Genomic DNA, 18,742 nt, shown 5'->3' with positions numbered 1-18,742 from the left:
GACAGCCCGTGTGAATTCAAAGTGTCTCTTTGTCCAGTTACGTACTGCGTCCTTTTATGCATGAAATCTGACATAAGGGCTTGCGCAGGTCCTCGAATACCGTAGTGATGGAGCTTCGAACTCAGCAACCCATGGTCGACCACGTCGAAGGCTTTCGACAGGTCACAGAAAATAATTGCGACCTCAAGCTTGCCCTCTCGCGCCTCAAGCACACGGCGCACCACCTCACGCGCTATCATTGTGGTTGATCGTCCCGGTCTGTATGCATACTGGCGTTCCGATAGATAGTTGTTATTTAGAAGGAACTGGGATAGACGGCTAGTTAGCCCATTTTCGAAAACCTTCGCCACCGCAGGTATGATACATATGGGACGATAACAACTTGGATCATTTTGCTTCCCCCTCCCTTTATACAGTGGGCTGACCTTTATTTCCTTAAATGATCTCGGATAATTACCAATTCTCAGGCATTCGTTGAAAAGTATGGACAAAGGCTGAATAAGGGAAGTGGCCGAAAATCGCAAATTATTATTATTATTAAGACTTTATTTCGGACATCAAAGATCCATATGTTAGGTACACTATTACTTATCACTATGTTAGTATTGACAAAACAATTTATATTTAAGTACATACATTATTTACAATTAGATTAAATTAATTCATAAAAATATTATACCTCATTTATCCATCCGGTAGATTGGGACATGCATTGAGGCCCAACACTTACAAAAGTTCCACCGAAATGCCGTACAAATCTTGGGTGGGTTTATTAGCAATACACTTAGTGATAATTTTATACACCTCTGCCGGTGAGAAGTGTTTAAAACGTAGTGAGCGATCAGCAGCGGCACATGCGCGTGAGAGCGAGGCAAGGGCGCGCGCGGGCTGAGCAGGCGGGGCCCCGCACCGCGTCGCAGCGGAAACGAATTGCTCGTTCATAGCATTTAATCAATTTAATTTGCTCGAGTATTGCGAGCCATCTGGTTTTTTGATGACATCTGTATAGTCAACAGCGGAAGTTTTGATTTTATTTGTCTCTGTGTTGACTATATTCCACATGGCTTTGATTTTATTATCGCTATTATTGATTTTAGTAGCGTAGAATTCGGCTTTAGTAGTGCGCGTAAGCCTATCATACCTACTATTAAGGTCAGCGATTTTTTGCACCAACTCCGTTTCATCGGGAAATTTGTTTTTGAGTTGAACAAGATCAAACAGCAGTCGTTTTGTGTAGTAGATTTCTTCTGTAATCCAAGTGGTGCATCTAGAAACATTTGGTTTAATTTTAAATGGGAAGCATATTTCTATTTTGTTTACTATGACGTTGATTATTGTAAGGGCGAGATCATCAACGGTGGTTTTGTTATTGTACAATTCGTTCCAATCTACGCTGTCTACGGCTCGTGTAAAGGCGAGTCTGGAAGCGGCTGTGTAGTTGCGGACGCGGCGGGTGAGCGCGGGCGCGGGCGGCACTGACATGCGCTTGCGCTCAATCACGGCGCGGACACCGTAGTGGTCGCTGATATTTGTTATTATTGGAAATGCGGTTACAAGGGTGTTGTCGCTTAGGTTAATATAAACATGATCAAGGGAGGTAGATGTTGTCCTTGTTTCACGAGTTGGAAAGTTTACAATATTTTTAAAGTCGTATGAGGGCAGTATATCCAACAACAATTTATGATCCGTGGTTAGGCTCAAACAGTCTATGTTAGTATCACCTACTATCACGCAATCATATTTTAATTCACTGATCTTGCTTAGCAGTCGCTCTAGTACATCTAAAAAGTCTGACGCTCTAATTAGATTTGTGCGGTATAAACAAACTACTATCAAATTAAAATCTAAAATCTCTATGGCAGCAATCTCACAGTATCTTTCAACCGATAAGGCGGTTAATACGTCTAACTCTTTTACTCTCAGGGAGTTTCTTACATAAATACATGCGCCACCGTGTTCACGCGAATTACGACAGAACTTGGAGACTAGTCTAAAGTTATTTATATAAATACTTTCCAATTGATCACTTGTCAGCCAATGCTCAGTTAAGGCTAGAATGTCGCATTTCAATTCTTTTTCTAACAATACTTCAAGTTGCCTGGTTTTGGTGTTGAGTGATTGAATGTTTTGTTGACAAATGACCAATGGCACTATATTATTGCTATTTGTTCGCAAAGTTTGTTTACGTCTTGTTATCAGCTCGAGCGGGGGACCGGGGGTCGCGGCTGCGGGGGGGAGCGCGCCCGGCGCGCCCGCTATATTTAGTCAACTGTATTTTTTTGGGTTTGATGGTACCTCAAAAGTTTAAATATAGTCAAGTACAAGTCAGACTCGTGCATGAAGGGTTCCATACCACTAGAAAGTGGTCAAGAGCATGTCGGGCTATGCTTAGTTGTAGGGTTCCGTGGTTTTCCGACAGTCATAGTAAGTGATTCCGATTTAAAGTGAACTATTTGATATATGCTATTGAGATTACATACTAAAAAAATCCTACGTTATGACGGGTATCATATTACAAATTATTTTCTGACCTAAAAACCTTCCTAATACCTCACACATCAAGGTGTTTATGGAATAAAATACCTCCTGCCCTATAGGGCTATAGGGGGGGATGTTATAACATATTACCCTAAAAAAATCATTTGCCACTTTTTATTTTACCACTTCCGCACGTTTAATATACAAGGTGTTACAAACTGTCAAAAAGTGATAAAGATATACAGTCGCGTGCATCCTTAAGTGAAATTAAAATTAATCTTAAACTAATTAAGATTGTGCGAGATTGCGAACAGGGAGAATCGCTAATGTGCACAAATAATGACTGTGCACAGTAGCGACTGTGGTGAAATGCAGTTGTGTAGAATTCAGATTGTGCAGAATTGCGAAAAGGCTGAATCGCTAATGTGCACAAATAATGACTGTGCACAGTAGCGACTGTGGTGAAATGCCGTTGTGTAGAATTCAGATTGTGCAGAATTGCGAAATGGCTGAATCGCTACTGTACACAAATAATAACTGTGCACAATAAAGAATGTGGTTGAATACTTACTGTGAGGAATTCAGACTGTGTAGAATTGCGAATAGGAAGAAATGATATTGGCATGAATGTCGATTAATTCATTAAAACCTTCAGATTTTCTTACCATGGGAAAATGTATCATTATGGAAACGTCAGGAAAGGATCCTACTACGTCACAAGGAACGGTGACTAAAGACAATTTAATTAAAGGTTGGAAGAAAGCACAGATAATTCTAAGAGAATTTAAAGAGATGTTCGAGAACCGGTATCTCCTAAATTTGAGAGAAAGATATTCCCACCATCCTAAAGAACCTAGGGTAATATCCAAGTTGGCTCCAAAGATAGGTCAAATCGTGCAGATCAAAGGTGACACGAAGAACAGAGTCAATTGGAAAGTTGGGAAAATAGTATCTTTAAGAAAAGGCGCCGACGGTTTATGTAGGGTTGCCACGGTACGAGTAGGAGATACAGAGTATACAAGATCTATCGCGCATCTCTACCCGTTAGAGATCGAAGATAGAGAAGAACAGTGTAAACAAACATCATCTTACGACGAAAGCGCAGAAGAACCTCTGCAACTTCCTAATCTACCCCGTTCGTCACGCAGAGATGACATGACGGTGGATTCCGTCAACGATGTTGCCGAATCCGAGTCTCTTTCTGAGCAAAGATGCACACAAGCAGTCAGAGATAAGCCAGAAGAAGAAGTACAACCTTATGCCTCGCCAGTAGAGGGAAGGAGTTCCTCTCAACGAATCCTAGAGCCTATGTATAGTGAGTCAAACGAGCCTAAGCCTAAGTCTATGTCCGAACCAGAACCGTTCGCGGTCGTCGACCTCGAATCTTACGAGCACACTAAGCCAGAATCACACAACCTGGAGGAGGTTACGCTAGGCAACGAGTCAAGACCTAAGAGAGCCGCAGCTCTTCGAGCCCTTGAGAAGATCAAAGAATGGACCAGCAATCTAGTCGCCCTATTCCTGCCTGTGTTGGGGAGTGTCGCGACGGACGCGAAAATCCGATGCCACAATACTAATTCACCTGCGGCAACACCGAACAGCGCCCTCTATGTGGAACTGTGGTAAGTTAACCAACGTAGTAAGTTGGTGAAGCTAGATTCAGTATGGCGCGAAACGCGCTAGTTCTATAAAATGTGATATAAAGTGAGGAAGCCTACAGCTGTCCGGAATCATCTAAAGCTAAGTATTTTATTTACTTGGTGAAAGCTCGCAGTAGTGGTATGGTTTCTCTGTGCGATTATCTCCTTTATTCCTTTCTGGTTCGAGCTTGCCACGTGACCTTGACGTGGAAGCTATTGGGAGCCCATCTTAGGTAAGGCGGACTAGGGACTTATGATTGTGTAGGAGTCTGCGGCTTCGGCCGCAGATCCTCCTATATCAATGTGTAAGAGAATGGCAGGTTTAGCTGCTAGATGCTCCCCGTAAGGGGGGCGGCTACTATAGAGAAAGGCGTTAGGAGTTCTGTGGCTTCGGCTGCTAGGTTCTCCTTTATCCCCGTGTAGGAGTAAGGTGGCTCCGGCCGCTAGTTACTCCTTTATCAGCACGCAAGGGGCAGCTTCGGCTGTGGTACGCCCCCTTGAAACCAGAGAAAGGCGTTAGGAGTTCTGTGGCTTCGGCTGCTAGGTTCTCCTTTATCCCCGTGTAGGAGTAAGGTGGCTTCGGCCGCTAGTTACTCCTTTATCAGCACGCAAGGGGCAGCTTCGGCTGCGGTACGCCCCCTTGACTATACAGCTACTTAGGTAGTTGGCTTTGTGTAACCTACATCCGGCCGGGTAAGATGGGGCTCACTAGTAAGATATATAGATTTATGTGTGGAGGTTAATGGTTTGGAGAATACCATGTTCATAGAGCAATTTTACCCACAGATCTCGGGTGTCATACATTCAGCCGCCTTAAGATAAGCGAAGCAGATTAAGGCTCCTCTGGCCCAGGAGTTGAGGTGCAGAGAGAGTGAGGATGAAGAGTCCCTTATGGGATATGAAGGTATGTATGCGATGCATTCTATACCCCAATAGATCCCCCTAATATAACATATATATATAAGTTGCCGCCTTTCCCCTCTTTACGGTCTCATTTATATACCGTAGGCGGCTAGGGGAGAGGCGGCCACAGGGTTTTCGTCCCACATAAAATTTTAATTTCGTGCATTTTCTACTAAAAAAGTTGTTAAACAGACTATATTACGACATAAATTAAATATAAAACAAAACTTTAATATTATTTTCTTATATATCTAAACGTTGTTAAAATAATTTCATGAATATTAAATTATTAAAGGCCGGTCCAGACGGGATGGGACGGGAATGAGAAAAGAAATTGGCGCCAATCTCCAATTTAATCACTAATTTTAGATTAGAGCACTCTAAATAAAATAAAAATGCCACCAAACGTAAATAGTAGCGTCACAAATTGGTATTCTTGCGTCCGCACCACATAATCTTACAATCGAATAAATTGGAATCAGCGAGCTAAATTGGCGTTTGCGTCGACACCACCTGATTTGAGCAAACAATTTAATGTGATTGGCGATAAATTGTTCCCATTTGGACTGGCCTTAAAGTGTTTTCGATATATACATAGGCGCGAAATTAAATTGTCTATGAAAATTGATTCATTCCCCATGTATTTTATGAACTTAATAACTTTGATTGAGTTAAATTAAACGCAATCACATCGAAGCTGGTAGCACTGCATATTTTTTGGTGACGGCAGCATTTGCTAACGCCATTTAAAGATGGCTGCCTTGTTGTTGGCGACTGTTGGGCGCTTGTTTGGAAATTAATGTTTATTTCTTTGTATTATTATGAGTTCAATTGATTATGTTTTCGTAAATGTGAAGATAAATGCATGATTTAGTTAATTGGTGAGTGTTGAATAGCCTTTACACATTGCAACATAATGTAGAATACAATTAATATAACCATCCATTCAGCGCAACGTGAGGTTTTATTCTGCTTTCTTTGTAAGCATCTCTAAATATAATTGAAAGATTATGATCTTTATTTTTGTTCAGTCTGTTGTCTTCAATACGATAATTGTGTTATGTAAATCTATTATATACATAAGTTGTGACCTTAAATGCGTATTTGCTACTCATGTTAACAAAAGGACACATTCGCAATTCTTGTCATCTTGTCGATTTCTCGGGAAAGATCTCGTTTTTTTTATTAATATCCGATAATTGGTTTATTCTTCATACAGTGCAATCGCTGTAGTTTATAATTGTATAAACTGTAGTTCGTGGCAATAAAAAACAGGTGAATGAACTTTATTATGTTTGGTGTCGTCGTAGGTTTGTTTCGACGAAATACTTTCTAAAGACCATCCCATGCCCAGATTACTTTAGATTTTCTTAATCCATTATGGATGACCGTTTGAGTATACCAATTAACAAAAGTCATCGACTACTTAGCGTGTACTTTAGTATTAGGTGGATTGTTTATTTACTGTATTCTAATGTCCTTGTATTGATAAGAAAGCAATAACAAACGACTTTTTCTATCACAATATTGGTATATGATAATACAGTTGTTGTACTGTAGCCACAGTTTCCTTGGTACAAGTAATAGTATTTCATACATTGTTTCAACACTAATACTATAATACTTCCATTGTAGATATGCAGTCACTTTGCTACACAAGTGTTAATTTGTAGGTCATGGATTGTGTCCCAACCTCAAACAGCAACTTTAGCTATTCCATAAAAACTAGTCTACTATTTAGTTAAATGTTTTTGGTAAAAAGGTACAATATACAAACTTCTATGCAAGGTCTTACCTTTTCTCTGCAGCTGATTGTAGAACACACTTAATTAATAAAGGTAGACTTCAAATTATTAATATGATATTGTAGTAGAAAAAATTTAATATCAAAAAACAAAGAAATAAACAAACATAATAAAACTTACTAAGAACTTAAACTAAAGAAAAAAAAATTGGCCCAAATTGCTGTCAATTTGCAAGGCTGGCCGTAATATGATTTACTTGTTTTGACCGTTTCACAACATCTACTAAACATTAGTTCATACTAAAGTTACTAAGCAAACGATGTTTATAATACACACTAAGGTTTCATAGCAGACATAATAAATAATAATCAGAATAAAGTAACTAAGTAGCAAATAATAAAACTTCCTCTTCCAATATGGTCAATATTATTTCAATTACTCATGTAATGTTAACTGTAATCCTGATTTATCAAAGTTATATGCACATGCAGACATTAACCCTCTTATTCATAAACGTGTACTAAAGTTACGATGCCGCTGATCATCATTTGTCCCTTTCCGACGTATTGGTATGATGGAAAGGGACAAACGATGATCAGCGGCATAGTAACTTTAGTACACGTTTATGAATAAGGGGGTAAGAGTTCACTCTTAATGTTATTACAGACAAGCCAATACACTGAGAAATTAAACAACACAAAAAAAATATTCATGTACTTATTTATAATCAGTAAGCGGGTCCACACAGAGGTGGCGCACACAGGCACGCGCGTTTTCTTCACCTGAGTGTGCCAGTGCCTCGGCCGAGGCATGTCTACACTGGCCGGTTTGTGCGCGAGGAGATTGCCTCTCGCTCTGTGTGGATCCGCCTAATAATCAGTGCCTGGGCAATTTTTTAACGAGAGTATTACATGGATATGATTTTATTTAAATTTCATGCAGAAATTACATAAAAATTTATAGTTTTTTATTATAGAATTGTTATCTTATTATGAATTTGTTAGTAACTTGAATAAAAAAAGAAATCAAAATAGTTTATTTGGTATCTAGCTGAATTTAAAAAATATTGGTAGTGGATACCCCAGTATAGCAATTGTACTTGTGTTAGGAGGTACTGCTTTCAAATTGCTAATTTTAATAAAAACAATGAAGTATCAGTTGTCATCCTCTTTATATAAATTGATCCTCAATTTCGATTGATCGTTTGACAATATCAAACATAGAACAAATTATGATAATATTCAATAGGTAACAGATTCAATTCAGTGAGTTTTTAAGAATACATATATGGTTTTATTTTTAACAACACATCCATATTATTCATTACACTTGATATTAAAGTGTCATAAAATGTTACCCGATCTTTATTTATAATAATGATACAGCTATCATAACAGTTGCCCAATGAGCAAATATTATCCTAGGTGCATAATAACAATTAATTGTAAGAAGTATAACATAATACAGTGACTTTAATAAAGTCATTCTTAGAACAATATAACCCTTCGTTAACTTTATGCAACATAGGTATTAACTTACAAACAGTTGGTCCCTGGCATGAGTGTCACTAATATTCAATTTAAGTTGATCTAACTTAAATTTATTGGTCTGAAAGAAGAAATTGTGCTCCAACATATGGGAATATTGTCTAAAGATAAGCAAAAATTATGAATGAAATTACAGCATAAAATTTCTTTCAGGTAGTTAACCTGGGCGCTGCCCCAACAGTCACCCTCGAGGAGAGCCCCCAATGACCCACCTCTAGCTTAAGCCTACTTTACGATAAGTTCAACGTTAGTTAGACAAGATGTGGCCCGCACCGCAATACTCGCATACCAACCAGCCCAAGTCCAATGAACATCAAAACCAGCAGAACTTGAAGACGCTGGGAATGACCTCTGCAATTTCCATGGCAGGTTTGTACCCAGTACCCACAGATATTAGTTGCTACCTTCTGCCCACAAGTTTGTTTAAAATGATGATTTCCAATGCCAAAAACTTGGTTTAGCATTTTAGATAGACGGGCAAGATTTTTTCAGGGTTATTTTGAAATGTTCCCTTTGTAAATTATAAGGCTCTTTATAACTGTATTGAAGTACCCCTACTTAAACACGAAATTTAATACCTATAACTAAAATTTATTGATATGTTGTAATTCATTGCATTAATGTCATATGTGACCGCGGCTGGCAAAACGTCCCAGTTTGTCGCTTGCCGTAAGGACGAGATTTGCTTGTATATTTATACGAATAACCTGTCAAGGCGTCCTTATGGCAAGCGACAAAGTGGGACGTTTTGCCGGCCGCGGTCACATATAAAGATGAAACATTAACTAGGTATGTACATTTGAGGATATTGATTCTTTAGCATTTTACGGTTCACTTTACATTTGACAGCTCTTAGCATACTTAAGTAAAACCAAATTTACTTTACGTACCTACTAAAAAAAAAACACCTTATTTAATAAATCCAAACATACAGTGACTTGCAATAATATATTACACAACAAAACGCGCATTATATCTGAGGGCCTGCGGCGAAAAACACGAAAAACGAAGTTCCGCTATCTGCCTCCCTATCGCATGAATATGAAAGAGCAATAGAGAGGCAGATAACGATTTTCGTTATTCGCGGTAGGCCCTATGAATATTTTTCGCGATATTATAGCAGGCGTCGGTCGAGCAATTTTGGATTATACATAAAAGGGATTCAATAACAGTTGACCTCAACCAACTGGTTTGTCCTTAAAAAAGTCGTTTTGTTCGTTGCATAGCCTTGCATCTGACATTGCAATGCAAGATTCCATATATAGGAGGGTGTTGTGACCCCATTCAAACGAATATTTTGCGTCCCCTTTAACACAGTATAAGGAAAAGATACAGTAATCTATGTCCGAACGTTTAGTAATTCGTGTTCTTATCTAATAAGATGCAGTGATTGCCTGTCCTTGCTAATATGGGGATATGGCTAAACCTTGTGACGCAGCAACACCCTCAACTCTGACCGGCATGACCGCCAAAGATGTCAACATTGTCTACTGACTACGGCGCGCCGCTATAGACCAATACGAAGTTTAGTGCATTCGCTAGTGTTCGCACATATTCGCTAGTAAGGCTCGGAAACCGGTTAAATTTCCAAACCGTTATCATGTAGGTACTTGGAGCAAAACCTTTTTAAACCGGTTTTTAAGAGAACATTTCCATAAAGTTCTTGTTAGATTAACCGGCTTAGAACAATAAAAACCGTTTTCTTCCTATGTCGGTGTCTTTGTTTACGCGGCATACCACCAGGCCGGCCGGCCGTCTCGTCGCTCGTCGAATAAATCGGTTTATTTAGGTTACAATAAAGTTCTTAAAACTTCGCGTTCTTACGAAAGTTCGGAGTAAAACCGAAATATTCCGGTATTAAAAGGTATATTAATTTTTAAAACCGGTTCCGAGCCTTGTTCACAAGTGTGTTAACTGACTGGCATATTAGTGCGAGAGAGATGTATATGTAGAAAGTAAGTTACGCAGACGTTAGGGAATATATCAGTGTCAGATCAGTGACAAGCTCGTGGTAGCCGTAGTTATGTCCTTGCAATAATATTTACGAATTGTTAGATGACAGTGTTGCCAACGGTACCCAACACCTGTTTTTGCGCGTCGCACGAATTTTTATAGAGAGATAGATTACCCTAAATAAATCTACTCTGGTCAGACAAAAATAATGTTTTCTTCCGTTTTAATAACTACAATCTACATACTTAGTTAAACTTGTTTACACAAATTACAACTGCTTTACACTCTTTAAGTCCATCCATCCACAGACCGGACGATTATAAAATAAATAAATAAAATAAATAAATAAATATTATAGGACATTATTACACAAATTGACTAAGTCCCACAGTAAGCTCAATAAGGCTTGTGTTGAGGGTACTTAGACAACGATATATATAATATATACATATTTATAAATACTTAAATACATAGAAAACATCCATGACACAGGAACAAATATCCATGCTCATCACACGAATAAATGCCCTTACCAGGATTTGAACCCGGGACCATCAGCTTCGTAGACAGGGTCACTACCCACTAGGCCAAACCGGTCGTCAAAATATATCGTCGTATATATATTAATATACCGTAAGGTACCGACAGATATAGTATAGCTATGCAACACACACGCTAACGATACCAAAATATATATCGCTGTCTGTCTAGCACCTATATTGTGAGAGAGGCGAAATATACCAAAACATCTTAATATACCGAGATATTTATCGCAAGGTATGCTTAGGATGACTTGCCATAAGATATCGAAAGATACCAAAATATATATTATAGCTTCGTGGACTCTATCAAATGATACATAAAATATACCGTAGGATGCCTTCCTATAAGGATAGCTTTTGGTGTATAATCGCTCCGTCTGTAACGGGCTTTAATGGGGTCAAGATACATAAACACTGTTATCAAACTTGTAGTACAGAGGATTATACAAGTTTATATGTAACATTAGGTTATTATTTGATTAATAAATTATACATCATTTGTGTATCGACCAGATGAACAATTTTGCTGTCTGTTATTTTTAGGGCTCCGTAGTCAACTAGGAACCCTTATACGTGTAGTTTCGCCATGTCCATCTGTGTGTCTGTCTGTCCGAGGCTTTGTTCCGTGATCGTTATTGTTAGAAAGCTGCAATTTGGCTTGGATATATAAATCAATCATTCCGACAGAGAGAAGGGTACCTTATCTCCCATACGTGTAGCGGGGATGATTTTTTTTTCAATCCTATAGTATAGTTGAATAGGTCCTTTAAAATGAATAGGGGTATTCAAAGACCACTTTTTTATTTAATTAAATATTTTCGGAAATATCGCCCCAAACGCAAAAATATGTACCCCCCTCCAAATATAAAAATAATAGTGTCTTCGCTAGCTAGATGCATAGAAGGAAACCGAAAGAATTTAATATTGTATTCCTGATCAGTGATCAGCTATTTTTAACGCGAAGTCGCCACTGCGTAGTCATAACAGACGTCGATATCGCAAGAACTTTGCGAAACTTATTCCAAGTAATAAAGAAACCTAACCAATTCAGTTTTCTTTTGCGAAATCGTCAAAGCTTTGGCGTTTTTGCTTTTGCCGTCCTATTTATATTTTATTACTTACTTTATTTTGCACTTTACATTCGTAGGTCCAAAACCGATCGACATCGAAAAGACGAACGAACTGAAAGAAGCTCTTATCCCGTTCGGAGTCTTCGAATCTGATGCTGAAATGGACCACCGCATGGAAGTCCTCGGAGCACTACACAGGCTTGTGAGGCAGTGGATACGAGATGAGAGTATGAGGAAGAATATGCCGCCAAATGTAGCTGATACTGTTGGTGGGAATATATATACATTCGGATCCTATAGACTTGGGGTAAGTGTTTAATATGTATGTATGTATGTATATACTTTATTGTACATAGAAATAAAAACTCGAAAAACACAGTTACAGAGAAAATTTAATACAACAAAGGCGAACTTATCCCTGAATGGGATTTCTTCCAGTTAACGTTTGAGGAAATGAGTAAAACAGAAGTAACGGTGAATGAATGACAAACACAAACAAAAGTGTACAATCACTGAAATTAATGAAATGCACGTTTTGAATACACATTGATACAAATATACATAGATAGAAAAATAACCATAAAATAAAATAACATAAATAAAAATAACTAAATATTCAATATATAATATAAATTCGAACCAGAAAAGTAAAGGAAATTAAAAAAGTAGAAGTACTCAATGGAACTAGGAAGTCGTAACCAAAGTATCGGGAATCCGCAATTTTTAAGCTTCTCCTTGAGTGATGCTACATATTGATTGAGATTGATATGACTTGTATTAATAATTTTTTTTCTTTAATTATTTATGCAATTATTGTACAGGTCCACCACCGCGGCGCCGACATCGACGCGCTCTGCGTGGCGCCGCGACACATTGACCGGACAGACTATTTCCAGTCGTTCTACGAACTTCTACGCCAACAGCCGCAGGTCAATATTTAACTCTTACTACATCATAACATCACTAACCAATATACGTGCCACTGTTGGGCAAAGATAGTTTCCTCACGTTTTCTACCACCGAAAAGCGACTGTAATAGTGAATATTACGCGAAACTCTGCGTAGGGGGCGCCACTACCGCAATCCATCACAATCTGAGGGTCTGCCGCGAAACAAGAAAATCGAAATTTCGTTATCTAATCACTCTTGCATATTCGAGCGATGAAGAGGCAGATAACTAAATTTCGATTTTTGCGTTTCCCGGTAGGCCCTTTGTAAACAAACCGCCTTGATGCATCAATGTCATATTTTATTCTCTTTAAAACTTGTCAAAAAACAGTTTAAGGCACAGTACGTATAAGTTACTCTATGGTTTACGAAAGGTGCTAGTGAACTCTGCCGGCAGAACATTGCAGTCATGTTCCCTATTAAAAACTGCACGCCGTATCGTTAAACTACCGACTCTATGTGTTGGAAAATGTCTCATTGCATATCGTTTCTTGAACGACTTATTTCCTACGCAGGTTCGCGATTTGCGCGCCGTCGAGGACGCCTTTGTGCCAGTCATCAAAATGAACTTTAACGGTATTGAGATAGATCTGCTATTTGCCCGCCTCGCCCTCAAGGAGATACCAGGTAAGTCGTCTTCCTATTCACTTTAGTACTTCCTTGTTTGTAACCTAAAGGACCTCAGGGTCTTGCTATTTTAGTAATTGGCGCTGGCACTGGTTTTTACGAAAACGTTCTAACCCAAAATTTGGTCCAATTGGGAACTGTTTTCTCACGATGTTTTCTTTCATTGTAGAGCAAAAGTTATTTCGTAAAAGAGTTTAGTACGAGCTGGGGTTCGAATTCGAACCTAGGGTACCTCAGGTTGGGAAGCAATAAGTACTTTAGGTATGTTGCCATGCTAATTGTATTCTTAGATATGTTTTTAAATGTATTGTAGATAATTATTAACGCTCAAGAAAAACAGGCAGTTTGCTGTTGGCAATAAGGTTCCATTTATCACAGCATATTCGCCTTATTCGGCAACAGATATTTCTTGTTTCTTTTTGACTTGATAAATCACGAGGCAGTCTTATCACATGATAAATGGAACCAAGATTTAGAACTCAAATTAATTGAAGGAACTTTACAGATTCCTTTGACCTTAGAGACGACATGCTTCTCAAGAACCTGGACCAGAAATGCGTCCGCTCGCTAAACGGTTGCCGCGTCACCGACGAGATCCTCCGACTCGTGCCCAACATCGACAACTTCCGGCTGACCCTGCGCGCCATCAAGCTCTGGGCCAAGCGTGAGTAAAGTCAAATTGTCACCATTACATACGTCCCACTGCTGGGCAAGAGGGCAAATGTTTCCTCATAATTTATGTACAGTCAGCGTCAAATAGATACACACCTTGATGGCATAAAAATAAGGAATCGTTAATTCTGTAGTTTTTCAAGATGTGTTACGATATATTTGACTACTTTGACCATCACTATCGACTTTACGCTAACTGTACAAGCTAAGCTCAGCTTGGGGCTATATTTTATCGGGGGCTAAGCACCGTAATTAATAGGTAACGTCCGCGTTGAAAGGCCTCGAAAATGGTCTCTGGCTCTGGCCTTTCTAAATTGCAAACTTCACGCTAATAAACAGGAGGATACACTGCCACCTAGTAGCCTAAATATGAAACGGACACACACCAATAAACGGAGCGATCCTGTGCTGCATCATGCAGTTCACGCACGCTCCTTGTATGTGTGTAGGTTTCCTCAAAATTTTTCGTTACGAAAAAAGCAACTGTTAATTATTAAATTTATTTTACCATTAAATCCTGAGTAAAACATTGTTTCGCGGTGGAATTTAAACCCACGACCTCCGGTTTGTAAGGCACACGTTTTATCAACCAACAGCTGTCACAATCTGCTTGATGATTGCATCAATATGAATCTATTCCTCCCCAGGCCACGGCATCTACTCGAACACGCTGGGCTACCTGGGCGGCGTGTCGTGGGCCATGCTGGTGGCCCGCACGTGCCAGCTCTACCCCAACGCGCTGCCGGCCACTTTGCTGCACAAGTTCTTCCTGGTGTTCAGCCAGTGGAAGTGGCCGCAGCCGGTGCTGCTGAAGCAACCTGATAGTGTTAATCTTGGCTTCCCGGTGTGGGACCCTAGGGTAAGAGGCTCTTTATGTTTCTAATGTGGATATAGTTGTTTTAAGAGCAGAGAAAAGACTTATCTGGTCAACCACAGGCTTCCCGTAGTGGGTTGATATATAATTACTAACTGTTGTAATAGCTACTTTTTGGGTTTAACCCTTTGACCGCCAAAGATGTTAACTGACGCACACGGCTGCAGCTCAATATCAACCTTAGTGCATTCCGATAAGGTTCACGATGACACGCCGCGCACGATAGGCGTGAAAGATTAAAAACAAACCAATCTAAAGACAAGCAAAGTTCGTAAAAAGGAGAGAAAAACTAAGTAATAACCTTTTTTTTAACAGGTAAATGTCTCCGACCGGTTCCACCTAATGCCTATCATCACCCCCGCCTACCCGCAACAGAACTCTACCTTCAACGTGTCTGCCTCAACGAGGACGGTCATCATGGAAGAATTCAGACTGGGTACGTAAAAAAACTGTAAATAATACAGAAGTTCTTGGACCAGACTGAAGCATTGTAATTTAATATGTAGCTAAACTTTAAAAGAATTTGTAACATATCTGAAAGGGCAAACCAAATCATAGACAATATGGCACTGCTTGTACCAGGGGCACGATTTTGTAGGAAATTCATCACTGCTGTCTTAAAAAAAATTGTGCGTGGAGTCCCTCCGCGCGGAAGAAGTGAAACCTCGTAATGTGGAGATGAAAATAATGCTCTTTATATTAAGAGGTAAGTGATACGAAGTTCACCGAGTCATCTAGTAATGAATATTATAAATTAAAATAGAACAACAACTTGAACAATAGATTTAATAATACATATATTTAAATATATATATTCTAAAATTCCTAAATAATAGAAAATATAAAAAGAAAAAATACAAAAGTCAGGTTCCACCGAGATTTGAACTCGGATCGCTGGATTCAGAGTCCAGAGTGCTAACCATTACACCATGGAACCGGCTGAGCTAATCGACGAATTTACTCATCACAAACTCTTACTACTTTATGTTACCGATTATAGCGTTAAACGTTTAACGTAACCTTGTTGGAAGTCGCATAAGTTTCACTTCAATAAGGTTGCAGGTCAGGAGCAAGAAAGATCAACCATTGGTGGAGTTCCATTAATAATAATAAAATAAAACATCTATTTCAGACTAAAGGTAAAGGTTTAAGTAAACATTAAAATCATATTAATAAACGAAACCGGTTTTTTTTTCAGGCCTCGCAATAACAGACGAGATAATGCTTTCAAAATGCGGTTGGGAGCGTCTCTTCGAAGCTCCCAACTTCTTCGCGCGTTACAAGCACTTCATAGTGCTGCTCGCTTCGTCCGCAAACAAGGACGACCAGTTACAGTGGTGTGGGCTGGTCGAAAGTCGGATCAGACATCTCATTAGTAAGATTTTTATTGTACATCTCACAATAGTGTAAAAGTTTATAGCTTTTTATTTAGGGAGAATTCACCCATTATTGTTTTAGGGGCCGATTTAACTAATATAAAGCTTACCAATGTAATTATTTAGATTAAGGTAGCCATAGGAACACTATGACAAAACGACACGTAATCGAGTTTGAGCTTATTAAAATCATTTTGTAAGATGACTAGTTTAAAGATAAGTACAGACATCGATCCCCGAAAACCTCGAAAACGACATCAATGATGTCCTTAAAATTTAACATGAAACTTCTATTCAAATTACTACTACCTATTCGTAGTTTGCATCAATGTTAAGGTGGTTCGACTAGGTTACCCAAAGCTTAAACCTCTCTAGATGGCGCCACAATTGCAAATTTTGAGTTTTAATTTTTTTGTGGAGTAGTCTTGGTATTTCTATACTGTAAATTATGTTTAGCGCACTCTTTAAATAAATATTGAACTATTACAACAAACATTGAACACTTCATTGTACAAAAACTACCCCTTAATGTCGACAGAATGTTTCTTGACTCTATTTCTAAGTATCACTCACACATTCAAACAGTCTTACTGGGATCCTTGTAGTAGACAATTTGGCACAGCGTGAGTAGGCTTCAATAGCGTTGCGGTATGTACGTGGAAATACATGCAAGAGGATGTGGGTTCGAGACTCATTAATTTTTTTTGTTATCAGTATTATCAAGTAAGTACCTATTATTAATAAATTATTTTATGAGAAATATGAGCGTTTTCCATAAAAATATTAAAAATCTGACTCTCACACATCATGATATTTTTGGGTTCTTCCAACTCAGAATCACTAGCATAATCAATCCTCGTGCTAAAAAAACCCGAAAATTTGTATTGAAATTTTAGTTTTACATTGAAATTTCTTTCACACTAAAATGTGACGTAATGGTATGGATATTTTAGGATATCTTTTTTTAATGCTAGGGTGGAGAAGATTGTGTTGTTGATGAAGAAAGTCCAAATTTGTAAGTCAGATTTTCCGGTATTTAAAAAAAAAAAAACGCTGTTTTGTTCTAAAATTAAAGCAATCCCTTACTGCCCAGCCTTTAAAAAAGTAGGTACTATTTTACAGTAGAATTAAAAAATTTTTTACGATACATTTAATTAAATTACAGTGAATTACAAAATTGCATGGCCTTCTATTTATAACCATTATAAAAAGAAATGAGATATTTACCATGTTTGTTTATATTATTGATTTCCCGATATTTTGACACAACTAGAAGTTTCACACAATGCCTAGAGATAGAAAATTATTGATTTATTTTATTTATTGTCAATTTCATTCAACGGATCACATCATATCCAATTTATGTGTTTATGTATTGCATTGTTTTCTACCTAGTTGGTTATTAAATTCTGTTACTGCAATAATCTTTCTCTACATAAAATATACCAACGAAAGTTTAATAAAGTATATATTAAAATGAAGTACACAAAATCAGGAATTACATATGACAATATCATTCAAAATCGCCTCCTCTGGCTTTGACACAGGCCCTCAAACGACGAGGCCAGTCATCAATAGCGGCACGCACGATTGTCATGTCTAATTCCGTCACTGTCTTAACTATGGTCCGCTTGAGGGAGTTAAGATTTGTGTGGGGTTTAGCACAGGCTTTCTCCTCAATAACCTGCTATATGGCATAATCCAGGGGGTTAAGGTCCGGGCTGGAGGACGGCCAGTCTTCGTGGGCAATAAAGTCAATTTTATTCCTTCGAAACCAGGCTTGAGTTGTTTTTGCCTTATGTGCAGGAGCTGAGTCCTGTTCAAAGATCCATGGCTGGTTTTGTAATAGGGTGTGGCTTAAGGGCTTCACTATTGGTTCGAGAACGGTTTCCAGTTTCCGGTTTTCACACCTTTTTCACAGAAATGAATCTGTGTTAGCCCTGAGTATGACACACCCAAAATCATGTTTGGCGGGTGCCCACATTTGTGCAACGCAATAGGGTTGTTTCCATCTACAAATCTTAGGGCATAATTGTATCCCAATAAATTCTTTTGGATTATAAGAACATGTTAAACTACTTTTAGGGGACCTGTAATGACCATATTTTTGTAAATATTGAATTTAAAATATCTTTTGGCACACGTCACGTGACCAAACTCGAAACGTCATTGAAGATTCTGTGACGTCACACAATTTTCAAAGAGCGTTTTGGGCGCGAAAGCATCTGTCAAAATATATTTTGGTAATTTAACACATTTAAAGCCGTTTTTAGTATAAAAGCTGAATTTTAAGGCAACTTTTAGTTAATATAGAAAGTAATACAAGCGTTTCAAAAAATTGGAATACGATTCTATTTTAGGCCCCAA

General features: G+C 38.4%; 2 protein-coding genes and 1 non-coding gene across 3 annotated transcripts in view; 2 read left to right on the top strand and 1 right to left on the bottom strand.

Moving 5' to 3' along the window:
• Positions 1-3,125: 3,125 nt before the first annotated feature.
• Positions 3,126-5,098, top strand: LOC133531138 (uncharacterized). The gene is made up of 2 exons (XM_061869259.1): positions 3,126-4,100; positions 4,905-5,098. Coding segments are annotated over exons 1-2 (957 nt in total). The 5' UTR covers positions 3,126-3,144; the 3' UTR covers positions 4,906-5,098.
• A 562-nt stretch (positions 5,099-5,660) lies between these two features.
• Positions 5,661-18,742, top strand: part of LOC133531221 (poly(A) polymerase type 3) — a 31,342-nt gene continuing 18,260 nt past the window's right edge. Inside the window, exons 1-9 of the mRNA XM_061869362.1 lie at positions 5,661-5,902; positions 8,467-8,682; positions 11,956-12,185; positions 12,700-12,807; positions 13,342-13,453; positions 13,959-14,117; positions 14,773-14,984; positions 15,315-15,435; positions 16,198-16,374. Of these exons, the coding sequence (XP_061725346.1) occupies positions 8,574-8,682; positions 11,956-12,185; positions 12,700-12,807; positions 13,342-13,453; positions 13,959-14,117; positions 14,773-14,984; positions 15,315-15,435; positions 16,198-16,374 (1,228 nt within the window). The 5' untranslated portion in view covers positions 5,661-5,902; positions 8,467-8,573. The remainder of the gene's footprint in view (positions 5,903-8,466; positions 8,683-11,955; positions 12,186-12,699; positions 12,808-13,341; positions 13,454-13,958; positions 14,118-14,772; positions 14,985-15,314; positions 15,436-16,197; positions 16,375-18,742) is intronic.
• On the bottom strand, positions 15,865-15,936 carry Trnaq-cug (transfer RNA glutamine (anticodon CUG)). Its single transcript has one exon. It is a non-coding gene; the product is annotated as a tRNA-Gln (tRNA).

The sequence above is a fragment of the Cydia pomonella genome, chromosome 24, assembly GCF_033807575.1.
Source record: "Cydia pomonella isolate Wapato2018A chromosome 24, ilCydPomo1, whole genome shotgun sequence".
In the NCBI taxonomy this organism is placed as follows: Eukaryota; Metazoa; Arthropoda; class Insecta; order Lepidoptera; family Tortricidae; genus Cydia; species Cydia pomonella.
This window is presented reverse-complemented; position numbering and strand designations above follow the sequence as displayed.